Below are 22,906 nucleotides of genomic sequence, written 5' to 3' on the forward strand. Positions count from 1 at the left end.
GCCCAAGTTTGTCCAGCCTCTCCTGATAGCACATGCTCTCCAATCCAGGCAGCACCCTGATAAACCTCCTCTGCACCCTCTCTAAAGCCTCAACATCCTTCCCATAGTGAGGTGACCAGAATTGCATGCAATACTCTAAATGCGGCCTAACCGGAGTTCTATCGAGATGCATCATAACTTCTTGACTCCTATACTCAAAATCTCAATATTTGATGCAAGAAATCTCTCAGCTGACAGGGGAGATGGGCTCAGGAATTTAACTCTGCTGGGTTTTCAAGCATACTGTATTAGCCATCACATTATGGGTCAAGTACTCACAAGCTAAAATAGCAGAAAAACCCTAGATTGGGCTTGTCCAGCAGAGGGACATTTCCTCCTGTTGTGTGAAAAGGTTCTTTTGGAATCCTAAAGATCAAGGGCTCTGGACACAGGCTTTGGATTTTAAAAATAGTTTAATCACAAAGGCAAACACGGGGACAGAATGAATGGGAATGGATGCACACTCGCACACACACATGCAGGAGACCGCAAATGTGAGGGGGAATCGCAACGAGGATGAGATACACACACACTCACAGACACACAATAAAGAAGGTACAACTTATCAAGGGATAAACACTTCAATGCCTGAATACCTTGACCCAAATAAGCATTGGCCCTAACACTCCCTGGAATCTGACTAAGACGCTCCCAAACCACATGGTTTTACACTCTTACCAGTGGTCTCTGCAGCGTTGTCTCACTATTCCTGGGGAAGTCGAAAGAGAGAGGGCCAGGGCAGTGCAACACTCTTTTATAGTGCTGGGTGGAGCCTGGCCAGGTGATTTAGACAGGCCAATGGTCAGGCAGGTTCAGGAACAAAGGTGCTCTCCAAGGCCAATCCCTATGCCCACACTTGATGGGTGGGGTGGAGCCAAACCTTGATTGACGGTGGTGTCACTTCTGATCCGAGGAACAATGCTGTCCTCCGACCAGAGGGGTTAGTGTTCTTACTGTCACGTGACAGCCATGTGCTCTCCTACTACACCTCCACGATAAATTTTAAAGAACTATAGTCATATTTCTGAAAATTATGAAAGAAGTTAGTAAATTATCCACAAACTGCTCTCCCAATTTGAGTGCATGTGAAATATTCAGCTGCTGAACTGCAGCTGTTTTTAACATGTTGTCCCTTTAAGGCTTTGTGGGCCAGTTCTTGCTTATAAAAATTATCACTGCAAGTAAATTAGTTGTTAACTTGAGTCTGAAGAAAGCAGCACAAAATAAATTACTTCTTAAACTTTTCAGTCCTGTGGAATGATAGTGCCCCACAGGGATCAAAAATCTCAAGTTATCCAATTTTCTGGTGGATAACTGGACAGTTTGTCTCCCAGTTTGGCTTCTTCCCCTCTTGCAGACTCTTCTAGCTGAGAAGTTAGGGACTTTGGTCCAAGATTAAAGCCATTTGGGTCCCTGAGTCATTCAATTAGGCAATGACTATTCCAAATCTTAGCTTGATCAACGTGCTCTAGGTTTATAATTCTTCATAGCCTTATCCAACAAGTCATGGAAACTTTCAATTGATCCAGAGCTTCAACATTGCTCAGGAGGCAGAGGGGTTTAGAGTTCCCTCAGCCCTTGTGTGCCCCCATCAAAGGTCAGCCTAGCTCCATTTTGAAGTTCATACCCCCTTATATTTGATCTCCCCACCACCAGTATTTCATATCTATCCACCCTAAATAATTAATTTCTTAAATCATCTTAAAGTTACACATTTCACAGAGTGTCTAGAATTGACTGTGGTGTAAAGTGCTAGAAGGGATTAGCTGGGAATTGATTGGAGAGTTCTTTTTTGACTGGCAGGAACATGATGGACCAAATGGTCTCCTTCTATAATTCTAGGTGTTAATCATTGAATACAAGTCAGAACTGCAAATGGATGTAAAGAAACTTCAAAATCAGAGATGTTAAGAGCTGGTTTTGTGATTAGATTGTTAGTCATGAAAGGTTAGTTTCTCTTATATTATGGAAGGGTAATGTTTAACTCAACAAATACTGGTGGAGATCAAATGCTTAAGCATTTAAATTGTTTCTCCAGTGCTCCTTATTTGTAGTAACCATAGGTGACAAGAAAAAGAAAAGTTAATAGAAGTAGCAAAGGATGAGAGCAGTGGAGAAAGATAATAGGAAGAAGCAATCAAGATGTGGAGGAACTCAACGGGTCAGGCAGCATCTGTGAAGGGAAATGGACAGTCGATGTTTTGGGTCGAGATCTGAGGAGGGTCAGTAGAAAATCGAGAGTGTGGGGTGTGGCTGGGGTGGGAGGAGGGAATGGAGAGAGAGAATCGAAGGCTCATACAGCACAGAAACAGGCCCTTCGGCCCAACTCGTCCATACCGACCAAGATGCCCATCCAAGCTCATCCAATTTTCCTGCATTTGACCTGTATCCCTCTAAACCTTTCCTATCCATGTACGTGTCCAAGCGTCTTTTAAATGTTGTTATTGTACCTGCGTCAACCACTTCCAGTACATGGCAGCTCGTTCCATATACTAATCACCTTCTGGGTGAAATAGTTGCCCCTCAGGTTCCTATTAAATCTCTCCCCTCTCACCTTAAACCTGTGCCCCCAGTTCTTGATTCCTCAAAGAACCAAAAGAGAGTGAGAGAATTGAAAAGAAGGAGGATGAAATGAATTAAAGGGAAGGTAAATAGTAATAAGAAAGGCAAGATAAAGGAGGGAGAGAAACATTGAACAAAAATACGGAGAGAACTGAACATTTTCGTGGGGGAGGGTGAGAGGCACTGATGAATAGGGAGATGATGGTGAAGGAGTGGAAGAGTGAATTAAAATTAAAATTGAAGAGCAAAAGTGGAAGGTGCAGTGTTTTCCTCCTGCAGGCATCCCTGGGTATGGAGAATGACTTGCTTCATCTCCCGGAAATGGTTTCAAATCGGACAAGGCTCACTTGGTTGAGTTTCCCCATCTCCTGTGCGGCATCTAATGTGCAGCAACTGAGAATTACTGCAGCTGCATCATAAAACTATCCCAAACACAGGTCCAATTGTCATCGAGGCTACTGTCTAGTGTGGCGGGAGTCATCTTGGGGCAGACTGTTGGAAAGGAAGAGGTTTGACTCTGTGCTGAAGGGTTTTGTAGCTAATGTAAGTTTCATCTTTGAACTGTAAGCAAACATTTCCCCACCTCTCTCTCTCTTTCTCTCTCCTATTCTTCTATAATGCTTTTAAAAATAACCGTGTGTAAAATAACTGGGTTTATATCTCCATTAAAATAACCAGAGCAACTAGTGTCTAGCAGATTAATTCTTTGTACATGATTATCTAACTGGAAAGCCTCTTTAATTCTGTGTGCAAACAAGACTCTTTGCTGCATAAATCCTTTTCCTAGGTTTAGAACATAGAACATTACAGCACAGTACAGGCCCTTCGGCCCACAATGTTGTGCCGGCATTTTATCCTGCTCTAATATCTATCGAACCCTTCCCTCCCACATAGCCCTCCATTTCTCTATCATTCATGTGTCTATCTAAGAGTCTCTTAAATGTCCCTAATGTTTAGATAGAGCAGTTCTTTTCAACTGGCATGGGAATGATGGGCAAAAAGGCCTACTGGATCATTAACTTTCTGACATTTCTGGCTGAAATGATTCCCAACTGCACATTAAGTATAAGATGTCAGGATTCACTTGTCTGTACCATACACAAATAAGCAGAGGATCCCAAAATATTTTCTGGAACCACATTCAACATCAACATGTTTCATGTATCTCCTGTCACCATGATATTGCACTTGTCACTTTGTGAGGCAAACAATAGGAGGCAGTCTGACATTACATAAGACAGTTCAACCTACAAATTAGTTTCTTAGAGTTTAGTATTAATATTTAAATGGCTATCTTCTCACAGATTCACTTAAATATATTAATTTCTGGTAGATGGCATTTGATAATTTACTGCTCAAGTGACTAAAATCTTATTTTGAACCAAATAATTACATAAGTGACACTGCAGAATCAAATAAAAATGATAGATAGCAGGGCCTATCACAACCCCAGGATATTTGTAAGCTCTTTACATGAGGTAATGAGGTAATCTAGACAACATGACAGAAGGGTTACACACTGCAAGCTCCCTGAAACAGCAATGTGATAACAGTCAGGTAAAAACTAATAATGTCTAGGTGTCAGCGCACCAGGGAGAACTGCCCTGATTGTCCTTGAAATGGCACCAAAGGATCTTTTACATTCACCTGAGCAGGTGGACAGGGCATTGATTTAGGAATGTGTGTAAAAGGTGGCCACCCTGACAGTGTAGCACTTCCTCAGTAGTGCACTAGAGCACTCAGTCTGGATACTGTACTTTGGAGTGGGACTTAAGCTCACAATTTTTCCAGGGGCTATCAAATGAGCTATGGTTGACAGTTTTGATTTACTACATATTGTTCTACTTGGATTCAACAAAATTAGCCTCTCATTGCTATCAATCATTTACTCCACACAAGACCGCACAGTAAAGGACAGTTACACCGGTTACTAAAGCACTGAGTTATATAGATTTCACAGAATGTATAGTGTGGAATCAGGACATTCATCCCAAATGGAGCCTCCACTTGCCCTGCTTCAACTAAATATTTCAACATCTGCTCATTCTTTCCTCACATACTTTCTACAATCATTTTAAAGACACTTCTTCACCTCCATCTCTCTGCATATCATAGCAAAATGTTATCGGGCTAAAGAATTTTCTCCTGAATTGTTCAGCAGAGTTATTTGTAACTTTGTGGGTCCCAGTTGTTGGATGTCTCCATTTCAGAATAAGCAACAAAAGAAAACAATGATAAAATAAGTTTTCTGTCTCTTAGAAAAAATATTACAGACACGTTCTCAAAGATAGTTGTTTTGATATTAAACTCCTTTCTAATCTATAATTTTTAAATCAATATTTACCTTAATTATTTTTAGTTGATGTATTTAGCATCAGATTGGCTCATAGGGTAATAGAATCATAGAGTTGTACAGCACAGAAACGAGCTCACCACATCCATGCTGATCTTTTAGCCTATCTACACGAGTCCCATTTGCCTGCATTAGGACCGTATCCTTCTATGCCTTGCCTACTTAAGTGCTGGTCTAAAGGCCTCTTTGACATAGTAATTGAATCTGATTCCACCATCTCACCTACCAACAAGTTCCAGATTTCAATCACACTGTGTAGAGTCATTGTTGTCGAGTTATACACGGAAACAGGCCTTCAGCCCAACTTGTCCATAGCGACCGAGATGCCCATCTAGTCCCATTTGCCCACATTAAAAAAAATCTCCTTTAAAACTCCTTCCTCTCACCTTAAACCTATGACCTCTTGATTTTGTATCCCATGCATGGGAAAAGATTTTAACTATCTACCCTATTTATGTCTCTGATAATCTTACATACTTCTCTCAGGTCACCCCTCAGCCTCCGTCCCTCCAGGGAAAACAAGCCCAACCTAACCCTGGACTCAGCTGGTAACATCCTCTCTCTGAGTCAGGGGTTTGTAAGGTTTGAATCCTATCTGCCCTTGCAATCCATGGTCGGTCTTTCATTGTGATATTGAAGGGGTTTTGTCTGTCCACTTGTAAATGTGTTTGTTTTGCTCTGATCAATCCCGGATTACTTTGTCTCACAGAGTCACAGAGTCATATAGTATGGAAACAGGCCCTTCGGTCCAACTGGTCCATGCCGACCAAGATTCCCACCTAAGCCAGTCCCATTTGCCTGCATTTGGCCCACATCCCTCTAAACCTTTCCCATCCATGTACCTGTCCAAGTACCTTTTAAATGTTGTTAATGTACCTGTCTCAATCACTTCCTCTGGCAGCTTATTCCATATACTGACCACACTCTGGGTGAAAAAGTTACCCCTCAGATTCCTATTAAATCTCTCCCCTCTTACCTTAAACCCATGCCCTTTAGTTCTTCATTCCCCAACCTTGGGAAAAAGACTGTGTGCATTCACCCTATCAATGCCCCTCATGATTTTATACATCTCTACAAGATCACCCCTCATTCTCTTACACGCCAATAAATAAAGTCTCAACCTGCTCAACCTCTCTCCAAATCTCAGCAAGAACCTCGTAAATCTCCTCTGCACTCTTCCCAGTTTAATGGTATCTTTCTTATAGCAGGGTGAACAAAACTGAACACAATATTTTAAATGTAGCATCACCAGTGACTTATACAGTTGCAACATAACATCCCAACTTCTATACTCAGTGCCCTAACTGATGTAGGCCAATGTGCCAAAAGACTTCTTCACCACACTGTCTACCTCCGATGCCACTTTCAGGGAACCATATGCTTGTACTCCTCGATCCCTCTGTTCTACAGCATTCCCCAGGGCCTTACCGTTTATTGTGAAAGTTCTACCCTCATTTGTCTTCTGAAAATGCGACACCTCACACTTCATCCTGTTGCTGGAAGTGTGGGACAGATGTGATTGGCCATGTGATCTTCTCCTGCCAGTTATCATGCACACCTGGTTGCAGGCACCTGTTCTCAGCACTCACCTGTAAAGCTTTCACCCTGCCAGCCACATTCTCCTGGGATGTTCCTCGGACTGGCACTGCCTCAGAGATGGATAGTTCAGGGATGAAAATACTGTCATGCGAGAAAGCTCTGCTTCCAATATTACCTTGGGAGCTGAAGTAATAAATGTTAATGAATATAACTTAGTAGTTTATCAGATAATACTTCTGAGGAAAGAAAAATATTTTAGGTTATTTTTTTCCTTAATTGCACATTTTTTGTACTACATCAAAAATATGTCTTAAAAGCAATACCCCAGTCATTCTCTCTTCTTCCCCCTTCCATCAGGCAGAAGATACAAAAGCTTGAAAACATGTACCACCAGGCTCAAGGACAGTTTCTATCCCACTGTTATAAGATTCTTGAACAGACTTCTTGTATGATAAAGATGAACTCTCGATCTCTCAGTCTACTTCATCATGGCCCTTGCACCTCATTGTCTGCCTGCACTGCACTTTCAGTGTAACTGTAACACTATATTCTGCATTCTGTTATTGCTTTTCCCTTTGTACTATCTCGATGTACTTAGATGTGGAAATATCTTGCTACTTTCATTCATAATCTTAAATGCCTCCATCAGCTTATTCAACTGTCTTCCCTTTATTTGAAGGGGTGTGGAAATATTTGCTTAACTCTTCCAAAGAGCTGCCGTAAGTACAAACAGCCATCTTCTGCGCTATGTCACATTACAATTTTGCAAGAGCTTGTATGATAAAGTAGTCTGACTGACAGAAACCAAAAACAGATAGAAGGAAATGGACAAAAAGCCTCAAAATTCTGAAAATACTTTTCCTTTAAAAATTAATGGATTAGATGGAAAAAAAAACAGAAACAGTTTTGTAAAGAGTCAGAAGGTCAGGCAGTATTAGTGGAGAGTAAAACAGAAAGTTAGTCCTTAAGATTAATGACCTTTCATGGAAAGTGGTTCAACTTGATCTGACCAAAGATCACCAATGTGAAAAGTAAACTTTGCATTTCTGACTCTCCAGAGGCTGTCTGATCTGCTGAGCACTTCTAACTTCCCCTGTTTTGATTCCAAATGGCTAGCATTTAAATCGCTTTATTTTGCCACAGATAAAACTAAAGTGTGTCACAGTACCCTCAATGCCTTTTATATCCTACTAATCAATAGAATTGGGACAGATAACTACAATGCAATGGTCTGTTAATGGATCCATCAGTATGAAATGGCAGTTGCTGCAGTTTATTGATCTGGTCTATCAACATTTACAACATAAATGACATTTCATTGGTCGTGTTGGTGGTCCATAGAATAATAAGGAAAATATTTGATGCACTCACTGCTTCTACTTAATTTGATGGCTTATAGAAGTATCTCTTAAATCTATATTAAATTTAATGAAATCACATCGGTGGAACTGCAAAAGGATGCAGTTCTAAAGGGTTTATAGACACCTGGTTGTATATGTGCATAAATCCTTGAAAGTAATAGGACTGGTTAAGCAAGCATGTTAAGAAGTAAAGGGACACAATGTAAAAGCAAGGAATTTGTGTCGAACCAATTCTGGACACCACGGTATAGGAAGAAAAGGCGCCAAAAAGATTTAATACAGTGGTCCATAATACAAAAGACTTCAGTTCGAGATAGACTGGACTGTTCTCCTTTGTTCAGAAAAGGTTGAGGGGTGATTTCATTGAGGAGTTCAAGATCATGAGGGATCTAAATAGAATAATTAATAGGAAGCTGGGAGATTTGAGAAGCAGTAATCAAGGGGATAAAGATTGCTCAAGGATACCAACAACAATTCCACCGCTGATGAAAGGTCATATGACATTGAGGCAGAAGTAGGAACATTGATGGGAAAGGTTTAGAGGGATATGAGCCAAACACTGACAGATGGGACTGGTTTAGATGGGCATCTTGGTTGGCATGGACCAGTTGGGCTGAAGGGCCTGTTTCCATTTTCTATTACTCTATGACTCTAGACTATTTGGCCCCTTGTGCCTTCTCCACCAGACAATGAAATCATGTGGAGGAACAGAGGGATCTTGGGGTCCATGTCCATAGATCCCTCAAGGTTGCTGTGCAGGTCGATAGGGTTGTTAAGCAGGCTTATGGCGTGTTGGCCTTCATTAGCTGGGGCATTGAGTTCAAGAGCCGCAAGGTAATGTTGCAGCTCTATAAAACTCTGGTTAGACCACACTTGAAGTATAGTGTTCAGTTCTGGTCGCTTCATTATAGGAAGGATGTGGAAGCTTTAGAGAGGGTGCAGAGGAGATTTACCAGGATGCTGCCTGGATTGGAGAGCATGTCTTACGAGGATAGGTTGAGTGAGTTAGGGCTTTTCTCTTTGGAGAGAAGGAAGATGAGAGGTGACTTGATAGAGGTGTACAAGATGATAAAAGGCATTGATCGAGTGGAAAGTCAGAGACTTTTTCCCAGGGTGAAAATGGCTAACACAAGGGTCATAATTTTAAGGTGATTGGAGGAAGGTATAAAGGGGATATCAGAGGTAAGTCTTTTACACAGAGGGTGTTGGGTGCATGGAACACACTGCCGGCAGAGGTTGTGGGGGCAAATACATTAGGGACATTTAAAAGACTCTTAGACTCATGAATGATAGAGAAATGGAGGGCTATGTGGGAGGGGTTGGATAGATCTTAGAGCAGGATAAAATGTCAACACAACATCATGGGCTGAAGGGCCTGTACTGTGCTGTAATATTCTATGTTCTATGTTCTATGAGATGTGTTAGGCAAGTTTTTTTACACAGAGTGGTGGGTGCCTGGTGCGGGCTGCCAGTGCTGGTGGTGGAGGCAGATATAATAGTGGTGTTTTATATAATATGATAGAGAAATAGGAGGGAAGGGTTAACATTTGGGAGGGAAGGGTTAGATAGATATTAGAACAGGATAAAATGTTAGAACAACATTGTGGGCCGAAGGGCCTGTACTGTGCTGTAGTGTTCTATGTTCCATGGCTGATCTTTTACTTCAGCACCACTTGCCCGCACTGACCACTCAACCTGAAATATCAGTTCAGAAACACTCCACAGGTGCTGCCTGAATTGCGAATATCTCATATTATTTTTATCCTCTGCTCTTCTTTGAAATAGTTCTCCTGATCGAGCCAAAGAGGCCTTGGTTTAATGTCTCATCCAAAAGACACCAGTCCCTTACCACTGCACTGGACAATCAGCCTGGATTATGTGCATAGGTCTTTGGAGTGGGGTGAATTCACAATCTTCTGACTTAGAGGCAAGAGTTCTCCCCACTGAACCAGGGCTGACATTGAGCACTTTGGTTGCTACTTGATTGGTAAAATCACTTGAAAATTTGAATTCCTTTATGTAATTACGTTATGAGCAACAAACAATCTGCTGGAGGAACATAGAACATAGAACACTACAGCACAGTACAGGCCTTTTGGCCCACAACGTTGTGCCGACATTTTATCCTGCTCTAAGATCTATCTAACCCTTCCCTCCCACATAGCCCCCTATTTTTCTATCATTCATGTGTCTATCTAAGAGTCTCTTAAATGTCCCTAATGTATCTACCCCCACAACCTCTGCTGGCAGTGCGTTCCACACACCCACCACTCTCTGTGTAAAAAACTTACCCCTGACATCCCCCTTATACCTTCCTCCAATCACCTTAAAATTATGTCCCCTCGTGTTAGCCAACTTTTATCAATGCACCATAGAAAGCATCCTATCTGGATGTATCACGGCTTGGTACAGCAACTGCTCTGCCCAGGACCGCAAGAAACTGCAGAGATTTGTGGACACAGCTCAGCGCGTCACAGAAACCAGCCTCCCCTCCTTGGACTCTGTCTTTACCTCTCGCTGTCTTGGGGTAGCAGCCAGCATAATCAAAGACCCCACCCACCCGGGTCATTCTCTCTTCTCTCCTCTTCCATCGGGTAGAAGATACAGGAGCCTAATGGCACGTACCACCAGACTCAAGGACAGCTTCTACCCCACTGTGATAAGACTATTGAACGGTTCCCTTACACAATGAGATGGACTATGACCTCACGAACTACCTTGTTGTGACCTTGCACCTTATTGCACTGCACTTTCTCTGTAGCTGTGACACTTTACTCTGTACTGTTATTGTTGTTACCTGTACTACCTCAATGCACTCTGTACTAACCCAATGTAACTGCACTGTGTAATGAATTGACCTGTACGATCGGTATGTAAGACAAGTTTTTCACTGTACCTCAGTACGAGTGACAATAATAAACCAATACCAATACCATTGTCGCCCTGGGAAAAAGTCTCAGTGGATTGAGCAGCATCTATGGGGGAAGGGAAATCTCGATGTTTCAAAACCCTGCATGGGGACGGAGCATTTAATTACATTATACCTCACGCACGTGTATGCCCTGCACATACCCCTCTTCCACATGTCTGCACCCCACCCAAAGTGGAAGTTGAATATGTTGTATTGGTATTGGTCTTGAAGGGACCTCTCATACACTAAAAGATGAACTCTTGAACTCCCAATGCACCTCGTTGTTGCCCTTGCACCTTATTTGTTTACCTGCACTGCACTTTCTCTGTAGCTGCAACACTATATTTTGCGTTCTGTTTTCTTTTCACTACTTTGATGTACTTATGTATCGCATGATCTGTCTGGATGGCTTTTCACTGTATCTAAGTACATGTGACAATAATAAATCTATAAGCTGTCAATAAGAGATATTGGTATTGGTTTATTATTGTCACATGTACCCAAAATACATTGAACAGCTTTTGTTTTGCATGCCATCCAGACAGATCATGCCGTACTGAAATACATTGATAGAACATAGAACATAGAACAGTACAGCACAAAACAGGCCCTTCAGCCCACAATGTTGTGCCGACATAGCTAATCCCTCCTACCTCCAGAATGCCCATATCCCTCTATTTTCCTCTCATTCATGTGCCCATCCAAGCCCCTCTTAAAAGCCCCTCTTAAAATTTCTTAAATTAATGAGGAAAAAACAGAATGCAGAATATAGTGCTGTAGTTACAGAGGAAGTGCAGTGCAGGTAGACAAATAAAGTGCAAGGGCCACGATGAGGTAGATTGGGAGATCAAGATTTCATCCTTTAACGTACGAGAGGTCCGTTCAAGAATCTGCTATCAGTGGGATGGAAGTTTCAGACCTAATGCACTTCTGGAAGTTAGTGCCTCATTTGGCTGGTTCCCCACAACTCTTACCCTGTCTCAGAGTCAGGCTGTATTTCAGAAGGTTCGGCAGTGCTGACATCAGTGCTTGACTGGCTTGGTTTCAGGCTGTTTTCTCCTTTGGGTCTTCTCGTAACTTTCCTTTTCTTCTTGGCAAAAAAGTTTTTGAAAGTTTTAAACTTTGATTTCTTCTTACCTGTTAAAAACAAATGAAACCCTAGGAGTCACATCACAAGACATTCAGGCTTAGAAGTCTCAGTTAATAACAGATTCACAGAAAGATTACAATGCTGAGATTCATCACATTGAGCCCATAATTGCTCCATGCAAGAATCCCACTCGCCCACGCTCTCCCTGTAGCCCTGCAATTTTCCTTCCTTTCAAGTAGTTTTCCAATTCTCCTTTGAAAGCCAGATTCGGTTTTAGATAAATTTATTGTCATATATGCCAGGGTGAAATAAAATTTCTTACTTGCATGAAGCTTGCAGAGTAAACAGTGTACCTGGTAATAATAACAACAATAAATACAATGATGAGTGCAAAACAGCAGAATGGTGCAAAGTATTGTAGTGCAGTTTGAAGTAGTGCAGAAAGAAATGCTAAAAGTGACAATAACGGAATAACTGAGAGAGGTAGAATTAAGAGTCCAAGAACGTGGCAGCACCACCAGGAAGGGGATGTGAAAGAGGCTGAGAAGTTTGAGGAAGAAGCTGTTCTTTAGGTTTGGTCATCTGAGCTTTCAAGCTCCTGTTTCTTCTCCCAGAAGATAGAAGAGAGAAAAGGGAATGGCCAGGGGGCAGGCATCCTTGACGATACCGTCAGCCTTCCTGAAGCAACGCACAGTGAAGATGGGCTGGATGGAAGGAAGTGATGAGCCTGTGAAGGACTGGGCTGTGTTTACCACTCTCCGCAAGTTCTGTTGTTCATGGTTGAATCAGCGTCCACTCCCCACCCTGGCAGTCCATCCATGCCCATACCTAAAATGCATCTCTTTTGGTAATCATCTCCATTCTCTGCCCTCTGGATCTTGCTCCCTGCACCACTGGGAACAAATTCTCTGACTCCATCCTGCCCAGACCCTTCATGAATTAAGGCACCAAGCATTATTACTGATGATTATCACTTTAACAGCTGATTTGTTGTTGAATTATTTTGATTAATCTGGCATTTGGAAATTGATGCTAAAAAGAAAAGGACTTACATTTACATTGCACCCATTACGTCCCTTTCAGGAAGTCCCAACATGCTTTACAGTCAATGGAGTATATTATCTTACTGTCAAGGAAGTTAGATCTCATCTCTTCTCCCTGTCTAGATCTCAATACAAAATAATACATACATAATACCGTGGCTGCCACCTCCTGACTCTTCAGAGCCTTTGTACCATCGACAATACACAAACCGGGAACATGAGAGAAAACTCTGTACTTTCTTGTAATGGAGCAGCCCCAATACTCAAGAAGCTTGTCAAAGAGACCCATTTGTTGGCAACCCATTCACCACCGTAAACGTCCTCCCTCTCCACCACTAGCACACAGTGGCTACATCTACAAAGTATGGCGCAGTAACTCAGCAAAGATTTTCCATCAACTCCCTCATCATCATTTGCCGTCTTCAAGGATGCATGAGAAACCATCACTTCCAACTTCCTCTTCAAATCACATTGAGGCATGGGCACAGATTTATCTGTCCTTTCAGTGTCACTGGGTCAAAATCCAGGAATCCCTACCTAACAGCACTCTCTGACTAAAAGTGGCTTCATTAAAGGACTGCAGCAGCTCAAAAGCTTTCGAATGGGCACAGTGGCGCAGCTGGTAGAGCGACCTGGGTTCGATCCTGCCACCTGGGTTCGATCCTGACCTCCAGCGTTGTCAGTTTACATGTTCTCCCTGTAACCATGGGTTTCCTCCTGTTGCTCAGGTTTCCTCCCACACCCCAAAAAGTTCATTGGTCACTGCAAATTGCCTCTGGTGTGTAGGTGTGTAGTAGAATTTGGAGAAAGAACAGGTTACTGGGAATATTGGTGGGAATGGGATTGCTTGGTGAGCCAGAGGGACTTGCTGGGCTGAAATAGTCTCCTATATTGTAAGGATGTCCAAAAATATGTGACATTTCTGAAGGATAAGTGCATGGATAGGAAAGGGTTTAGAGGGATATGGGCCAAATGCAAGCAAATGGGACTAGCTTGGTGGGCACCATGGTTGGCATGGACAAGTTGGGCCGAAGGGCCTGTTTCCATGCTTTATTAATCTATGACTCGATGACACCTTGGGTGGACAATAACCACTGGAGCTACCATTGAGCCAACATGCTATTAATTAATGTTGAAAAATATAATGAATTTTACTTATACTAGACTAGATCGTAAACTCGTTTCAGTGTAAAATTGATATTGTGGTTTGCCCATTATTGACACTGACTGTTTTTCATTCAATGGATTGGCCATTTTTCAAAGCAAGAATCCAACCCCAAGATTCAGTTACACATCTACCAAGCAGCAATCTATCCTGACTTACAGTGAGCACTGGCGCAGAATATTGAGGTAGATAAGTAGAAACAGATCTGTAATGTGTAGCCATCGTTCTTCAACTATTGGACAAGCTGAGTGAAAGTAATCAGAAAATTGCTAATTTCTTGATAGCTTTTACTGACCCTCTCCCCAGGGTAAGAGTTCGCAGGTACCTGCCATTCTCCATGTGTCTACCTGAAGCATTTCTCTACAGGTGTTACAGACTGTGCTGGAAGGTGGGATCATGTTAGGTGGCTCCTTTCTGACTGGCACAGATGTAATGGGTCAAGAGGCATGTGTTATAAATTTTTGAAAGCTCGATGAATCAAGGGCTCCCTGAGAAATAATCCCAAAGGAATAGCTAGGAAAACCGGAGCACCGGATTATTAGATACCCAATTATTTAAGAGGTTCTTTTTTTCATAAAATAAATATAATGAACAGAAATTATAATTTGACCTCAGGTAGCTGAACCCAACAATGTTATCAGGAGGAGCTGAGTGTATCAAAGGGAAGTCCTTCTTTATCTGTCAATCAGACATTGAGTTGTTAAATATTCCAAGGTCTGTTCTGGTGACCACACTCATAGTTTTAATTTCGCACTTATCCACTCCTCTTGTAGTTTGTGTAGCTGTTATTTAGAGTTAACCATGAAAGATCAAAACCAGGGACTTTCAGCATAAGTAGTTTGTTTGGAACTTCTTGGGATTACCCGTCTAATTTCCAAACTTCTTTCTGACAACAGTGTTGACACAGAGAGTTCACCTTGAACCCTTATCCAATCTTCTCCACCTACACTATTTAATTAAACCTGATTTAGATTCCTGTAATATCTATATGAAGGAGTTAAGGCACAATTTATAGTGACTATATGTTCAGCACATTCATCAGAGTAGAAGGTCTTGAAGGTCTCCACAGATGCACTAACAGATTACATCTGATCCATATGAGGAGATATTTAGACAGATGATGAGTAGTTTGTTCAAAGCAGTAGGTTTCAGGGAATGTTTATACAGGAAGAAAGAAAGGTGAAGTTGTCAAGGAATGGAATTCAAAGCTCAGGGTCTTGGTTCTCAGAATCAATATGAACGTAGACTGTTCTGGCAGAAACTTTCCTTGTGAATGGTTCAACTGCAGAGATTATTATTGACAATAAAAGCCCTAAATACCAAGACTCTTCTTTGGGAGTAAAATTGGCAGAGAGGTGAGGGCTGATGAAGATACTTGTAAAAGATGAAAGCCTGATCCACACATCTGCTTTCCAAAAGGCTGATTTATACTGGCAGCTGTGATCTCTCAATGTCAGAGGAACTGGGGGAGGGGAGGCGTTACGGAAACGTGAGATCATATGTAGCAGCGTGATGCTGGAGGCTGTGTCAGAGGGAATGAAGGAGACACATTCACCCTTACAGGTCTCACAAATTACCATTGAAACATCTGAAGTATGGAATAAAAATCCGCTCTCATGGAATTTGTGTGAACAAAAACCAGATAACTGAACACAAAAATCATATTTTTTCAATTTACATTTCTTGACACATGCACAGATGATGTGGTTTTGCCTTACAGAAAATCATGATATAGACAGTTTTCTAGGAATGCATCTCCCCTGTAACATAGGAGGTGTCTTGTATTTGCTAGGCTTCTTCAAACATTTATGGCAGGATTTCCATAAGTCCTGTCTTCCATGTTCCAGGGAGCCTCTGTACACATCTATCAGCACCCCTCAGCCTCCTTTGCTTCAGGGAGAACAAGCCCAGTCTATCCAGTCTCTCGCTAGGAAGTTCTCCAATCCAGGCAAAATAGAACATAGAACATACATAGAACATAGAACAGTACAGCACAATAGAGGCCCTTCGGCCCACAATGTTGTGCCAAGCTTTAAACCTCACCTAAGACTATCTAATCCCTTCCTCCCACATATCCATTTTAAATTCCTCCATATGCTTATTTAGTAATCTCTTGAATTTGACCAATGTACCTGCCTCCACCACCGCCCCAGGCAGCGCATTCCATGCCCCAACCACTCTCTGGGTAAAAAACCTTCCTCTGATATCTCCCTTTACTTTAAAGCCAAGCCCTCTTGTATTGAGCATTGGTGCCCTGGGAAAAAGGTGCTGGCTGTCCACTCTATCTATTTCTCTCAATATTTTGTACACCTCTATCATGTCTCCTCTCATCCTCCTTCTCTTCAAAGACTAAAGCCCTAGCTCCCTTAGTCTCTCCTCATAATGGATGCACTCTAAACCAGGCAGCATCCTGGTGAATCTCCTCTGCACTCTCTCTAGTGCAACCACATCCTTCCTGTATGCAGTGGGTGCATTCCAAGCTGTCAATACTGTACTTCCTCCCTTGACCCATTACCATGAGACACTAGGAGTGGGAAGGGGGTTTTTAAAATCAGGCCTTCAAGCATGTCCAAGTGCAGCTCTGTGAAGTTCACAATAGTCTAGAGCCAACTTGCCCCCTGGGATCATCACCTCCGCTCCCCATCTGCGCATGCACCTGGGTGGGAACGTTGAGGGACCTTGCAGGCTCTTGAGTCAGTCAGCGAGGTCCAGACAGCCAGAAGGCGTCAGGCAGCTGCGCAGAGCCCCAGCCCCAGAACACCTCTATCAGCTCCAACCTAAGGCAACGTTGGGTAAGGAGCTGAGCCACCTGGTAAAGCTGTCACTGATTTTAACAGTTTTTAAATGTTTTCTATTAAAATTAAAAGAAAGAAATAAACATTTTTTTTCATTAGAGATTAAAATTAATTTGATGTACATAAAACATTTAGGAATAATTGAATAATTGGATTCAAAATTGGCTTGGTAATAGGAGCAGAGGATGGTATTGGAGGGTTGCTTTAATAGTTGAATACCTGTAACCAGCAGTGTACCACAGGGATTGGTTGTGGGACCTTTAGCGTAGCGGTTAGCGTAATGCTATTACAGCGCCAGTGACCTGGGTTCAATTCCGGCCGCTGTTTGTAAGGAGTTTGTACGTTCTCCCTGTGTGTCTGCGTGGGTTTCCTCCGGGTGCTCTGGTTTCCTCCCACATTCCAAAAACATACGGGTTAGGAAGTTGTGGGCATGATATGTTGGCGCCGGAAGCATGGGAACACTTGCGGGCTGCCCCCAGAACACTCTACACAAAAGGTGCATTTCACTGTGTGTTTCGATGTACATGTGACTAATAAAGATATCTTATCCTATCTACTGGTTCTCATATATATATAAATGATTTGCATGCATGTAGGAAGTTGTTTGCAGATGACACTGAAACTGGAGGTGTTGCTTATAGTGAAGAGAGTCGTCTGTTGATGAATTCGTAAAATGGGCAGAGCAAAGACAGATGGAATTTAATCCTGGTAAGTTGCAAGTGATGCTTTTTGGAAGAACTACAAAGGAGGATAGTAAGTGTAGGAATGGTAGAGCCCTGGGCAGTGTTGAGGACCTTGGTGAACAAGTCCAAGGATCCCTGAAGGTGGCAGCACAGGTAGACGAGGTGGTTAAGAAGGCAAATGGGATACTTGCCTTTCTTAGCCAGGGCACAGGGAGGTCATGGTGCTATTTTGTAAAACATTCATTAGGCCACTGTTGGAGAGCTCTGTGAAGTTCTGGTCTCAACACTGTGGGGAGGATGTGTGGAGGGGGTGCAGAGGAGATTCACCTGAATGTTGCCTGGGATGGAGGGTTTCAGTTATGAGGAAAGGCTGGAAAGACTGAGTTTGTATTCCTGGGAGCAGGGGAGGCGAAGTGAGGACCTGACTGAGGTATACAAAATTTTGAGGGGCAGATGTAGGGTAAACATCTAAAACCACAAAGCATAGGTTTGCATTAAAGGGTAGGAGGTTTAGAAGGGAACTCAGGAAGAATTTTTTCACCCAGAGGATGGTTGGAATCTGGAGCGTACTGTCTAAGGGCTGTTGGATGTTGGTACTTTCACAACTATATGAACACTTTACTAGCTAAGGCATAGATTGCTTTGAGTCAAGCGCTGGAAAATGGGATTAGTACAGTTGGGTACTTAATGGTCAGCATAGAGATGGTAGATCAAAGGGTACTGGTATTGGTATTGGTTTATTATTATCACATACCGAGGTACAGTGAAAAACTTGTCTTGCATACCGATTGTACAGGTCAATTCATTACACAGTGCAGTTACATTGGGTCAGTACAAAGTGCAGTGATGTAGTACAGGTAAAAACAATAACAGTACAGAGTAAAGTGTCACAGCTACAGAGAAAGTTCAGTGCAATAAGGGTGCAAAGTCACAACAAGGTAGATCGTGAGGTCATAGTCCATCTCATCGTATAAGGGAACCGTTCAATAGTCTTATCACAGTGGGGTAGAAGCTGTCCTTAAGTCTAGTGGCACATGCCCTCAGGCTCCTGTATCTTCTACCTGATGGAAGAGGAGAGAAGAGAGAATGACCCAGGTGGGTGGGGTCTTTGATTATGCTGGCTGCTTCACCAAGACAGCGAGACCAAGGATGGGAGGCTGGTGTCCGTGATTCTGCTGTATATTCTGCTGGGTCTGATTCTGTGCTGTATATTCTATGACTCTAAATATATATAAAAAATATCTTTCCCTTCATGTCTTAATTTACAGGCTTGATATTCCTATTGAGTTCACTATGGTCTTGGATTCTGCACCAACTCTGACCTAGCTTGGATGTGAGTGGCAATACCCCAAAGAACAAGAGCTCTGAAGTTACTCAGTGTCTCAGACTCGTGCATTTGACAGCATGCGCATGGATGTCATAGGTTCATGGGGTCATACAGCACAGAACTAGGCCTTCTGGTAGACCAGGTCCATGCCAACCATCCTATCTATACTAAGCCCATTTACCAGCCCTTGACCCACACCTACACTGGCTTGGCAATTCAAGAGGTGGCCCAGATGCTTCTTAATTGTTGTGAGAGTCTCTTGTCTCCAACCTATAGTCATAGTTTCATCAAGTCATACAGTATGGAAACAGGCCCTTCGGCCCAACTGGTCCATGCCGACCAAGATTCCCATCTAAGCTAGTCCCATTTGCCCACATTTGGCCCATATCCCTCTAAACCTTTCCTATCCATGTATCTGTCCGAGTACCTTTTAAATGTTGTTAATGTACCTGCCTCAACCACTTCCTCTGGCATCTCATTCATATAGGAACCACCCTCTGGGTGAAAAAGTTGCCCCTCAGGTTCCCATTAAATCTCTCCCCTCTCACCTTAAACCTATGCCCTCTAGTTCTTGATTCCCCAACCCTGGAAAAAAGACTGTGTGCATTCATCCTATCTACGCTCCTCATTATTTTATACACCTCTATAAGATCACCTCTCATTCTCCTATGCTCCAATGAAAAAAGTCCCAACCTTCTCAATCGCTCAACCTCTCTCTGTAACTCAGTCCCTCAAGTGCCAGCAACATCCTCATAAATCTCCTCTGCACTCTTTCCAGGTTATTGGCATCTTTCTCATAGCAGAGTGACCAAAACTGAACACAGTATTCCAAATGTGGCCTCACCAATACCTTGTACAACTGCAACATAACATCCCAACTTCTATACTCAAATGCACTGACTGATGAAGGCCAGAGTGCCAAAAGCCTTCTTTATCACCCTGTCTACCTGAGATGTCACTTTCAGGGAACCATGTACTTAAACTCCTAGGACCTTCTGTTCAACAGCACTCCCCAGTGCTCTACATCTTCTCAGGCAGTGTAATCTCCATCAAGTTCCCCTTCAGCCTTCTCTGCCCCAAGGAAAACACACCCAGCCTATCCTGTGTTTGTGACTTACTGACGTTTCAACAGATGATTGCCAGTGGTTCTAATTAGAGCCAGCACGGTTTGCCCCAGTAGTGCAAAATAACGTCAAGCCATCTCTAGTACCCAACTGATGTTCAGTGAATTGACGAAATGCACTGCACATCTGGCTGGCAGGATGTTGCGATTTGTGAAGTTTGTTTTGTCTCTTGACTATGGAACATCACGAATCTTCATTTTACTGGGTGGGGGAGGCCTGGAAGGTTGCATTGCAATGGCATGATAAATTGCCCAAAGCTGCCCAGCCACTGATGTTATAATAAATCAGACGGTAGGGCTGAATGTTCAGGGACAGATTCAGCTTCAGAGGCTCAAAATTCTAGCTCAACATCACCCAGTTATGAAGCCTGAGCCCCAATCAGTTGAAGTATCCGACGAGCAATTCTACCCCATCTATAATGAGCATCAGTAAATGCTTCCTGGAACCAGCAATCTCGACCACCAAGTAGGACAAGGGCAGCAGGTGCATGGAAACACCACACTAAATTGGAAATATGTTATCAATCTTTCACTGTTGCTGGGCCTAAATCCTGGAACTTCTTCTGTGGGAGTTTCTTCACCAGAAAGACTGCAGTGCTTCACCACCTTCTCAAGGTTAATAAAAGATAGGACAAAAAAATTCAGTGATATTGAATGTAATTAAGAAAAAAATGCCACTTGTCATTATCAGTTAGGGAAAGCCTGATGTGTATCCAGGAAAACAGTCACTGGCAAAACTCAAATTAAGGAAAGGTTTTGGGTTGAAATCTATCTGAAGGATCATTGAACCCAAACTTGTCATAGAGCATGGAAACAGACCCTTCAGCCCAACTCATGCATGCCAACCAAGATGCCCATCTAAGCTAGTCCCATTTGCCCGTGTTTGGCTTATATCCCTCTAAACCCTTCCTATCCGTGTACCTGTCCAAGTACCTTTGATGGGACCATGAACAGAAGTTTTTTCCTCATCCATGCCAACCAGGATGCCCATCTAAGCTAGTCCCATTTTCCCGTGTTTGGCCTATATCCTTCTAAACCTTTCCTATCCATGTACCTGTCCAAGTACCTTCTATGGGACCATGAACAGAAGTTGACTATTCAACCCCTTGATCCTGTTCTACAATTTGCACCTCAACTCCATTTCCCCTACCTCTGCTCCATTGCTCATTTTATCCTTTACTGACAAAATTTCTCCTGTCAAATCTAAGTTTTGAACTTCAATTCGGTTTGATATGTGTAATAAGGCCTAGTACACGGTTCTCCTGTCCAACAGCGCCACAATATGAACAAACATGAGTAAAGGGAGAACAGAATGTCCCACTGAAGGATAGTGTGGTGTATCTTTCAGGAGAGCCACTCTGCTCTCTCAGCATCTATAGTTGTGCTCTGTGGTGATCCTGTCATATCCGAGAGTCATGCAGTATGTCAGCTTCTCAACAAAGTAATAGATGCAGACATTTCACTTGTCTGATTAGCGTTTCAGTATCTGGTCAATTTTAATGTGCCACCTTGCCGTTATAAATTGGCGGAGGATAGTGCTTCTGCCTTCAGATAGATGAAGGACAGTTTACTTAAACCTTGCTTGGCAAGGTTTAAGTAAACTTACAGCACCAAAATTGATTTTCAAAGTCATTTCCTTAGTGCAGTCATGTCTGTTGAAGGTTGTCCATGCCCATTGACATGAGTGCAGGCAAGTTTCACACTGCAAGAGACTGCAGCACTGACTTAACACCAAGTAAACTTGGCGGCACCAAGTTTAGTCCTGTGACTGCTGATTGGGAAGAGCATAACATGCTGTAATTGGAAGCCTCAGCATGTGTGGCTGAGTTTGAGAACCATGCAGTTGGTATATCAAAGCTATGGCTGTGTGCTTTAAATCAAACAATATCCTGGAGGATGGAGAATTGTGACATGGAAGGGTATGACAGCAATATTCCTGGTGGATCCTGGGCCTGCTGGCAAACCTTCTCACTCCATGCAAGGCAAAAGATGCTGCACAGAAACTGATCCAAAGATGATAGAAATAGTGCAAGCTCTAATTGTGGAACAAGAAGCCCCAGAGTGAGAAAATTAGAGAGTATTGGTATTGGTTTATTGGCACTGTACCGAGGTACAGTGAAAAACTTGTCTTGCATACTGTTTGTACAGAGTGCATTGTTTCATTGAAGAACTTACTCTCGCATTGAAATTTTGATGCCTTTTTAGATCGCACCTTATGTGATAGGATTATGTGTAGATGAACTGATTGTGTATAGAATTGTGTGTAGATGGATGAGTTGTGTGTAGAATTGTGTGTAGATAAATGAATTGTGTAGAATTGTGTGTAGGTGGATGAATTGTGTGTAGAATTGTGTGCAGGTGAATGAATTCAGCCAAACCTATTGAGCACACAAAACCCAATATTTGAACCTGCATGTGCTGGGTCAGTGCATACGGCACCTATGAATGCTAGAGAACTTCATCCGTCATGAGGGATTTTTATAACTGCAGTCCTCGGTCAGAGGGCTGCAACAAAATAAAAGGCTGCAAAAGAGAACCTGAAGTATACCAGTGAGACTAGTTCAGTTCGTTGTTATCATTGCATTGGTTGTCACTTGACTCAGTCCTGCCAGTTTAGAACAGTCAAGTGCTTCAGTTGCCAAAAGAAAGGTCACATTTTGACAGTCTGTAGATCTAAGACTGAGACAATCAACAAAGCAGTTTCAGTGGTTCTACTATTTATTATGTTGATGTGTATATAGGCATTATTAACAATGCCCACTAAAAGCATAGATGTACACAACCAGATGGATAGGCATTGCTGTACTGAGCAGCTGCCCTCTCTGTAATGTTAAAAGCTGTCATTTGTAAATGTCATTTGTACGCTCTCCAATTTCCTTTCAAGATATTGTCCTCATTGATTTAACTCCAGCCTT

The 22,906-nt window shown here is 42.5% G+C and overlaps 1 protein-coding gene across 2 annotated transcripts in view; it reads right to left on the bottom strand.

The window, feature by feature from the left end:
• Nucleotides 1–22,906, bottom strand: part of zgc:66433 (uncharacterized protein LOC321250 homolog) — a 153,335-nt gene that overhangs the window by 28,613 nt on the left and 101,816 nt on the right. For both annotated transcript variants that reach the window (XM_052022268.1, XM_052022267.1), the window contains exons 3-4: nt 11,740–11,902; nt 6,544–6,676 (exon numbers count right to left, since the gene is read on the bottom strand). In XM_052022268.1, the coding sequence (XP_051878228.1) occupies nt 6,544–6,676; nt 11,740–11,902 (296 nt within the window). The remainder of the gene's footprint in view (nt 1–6,543; nt 6,677–11,739; nt 11,903–22,906) is intronic.

The sequence above is a fragment of the Pristis pectinata genome, chromosome 8, assembly GCF_009764475.1.
Source record: "Pristis pectinata isolate sPriPec2 chromosome 8, sPriPec2.1.pri, whole genome shotgun sequence".
Classification (NCBI taxonomy): Eukaryota; Metazoa; Chordata; class Chondrichthyes; order Rhinopristiformes; family Pristidae; genus Pristis; species Pristis pectinata.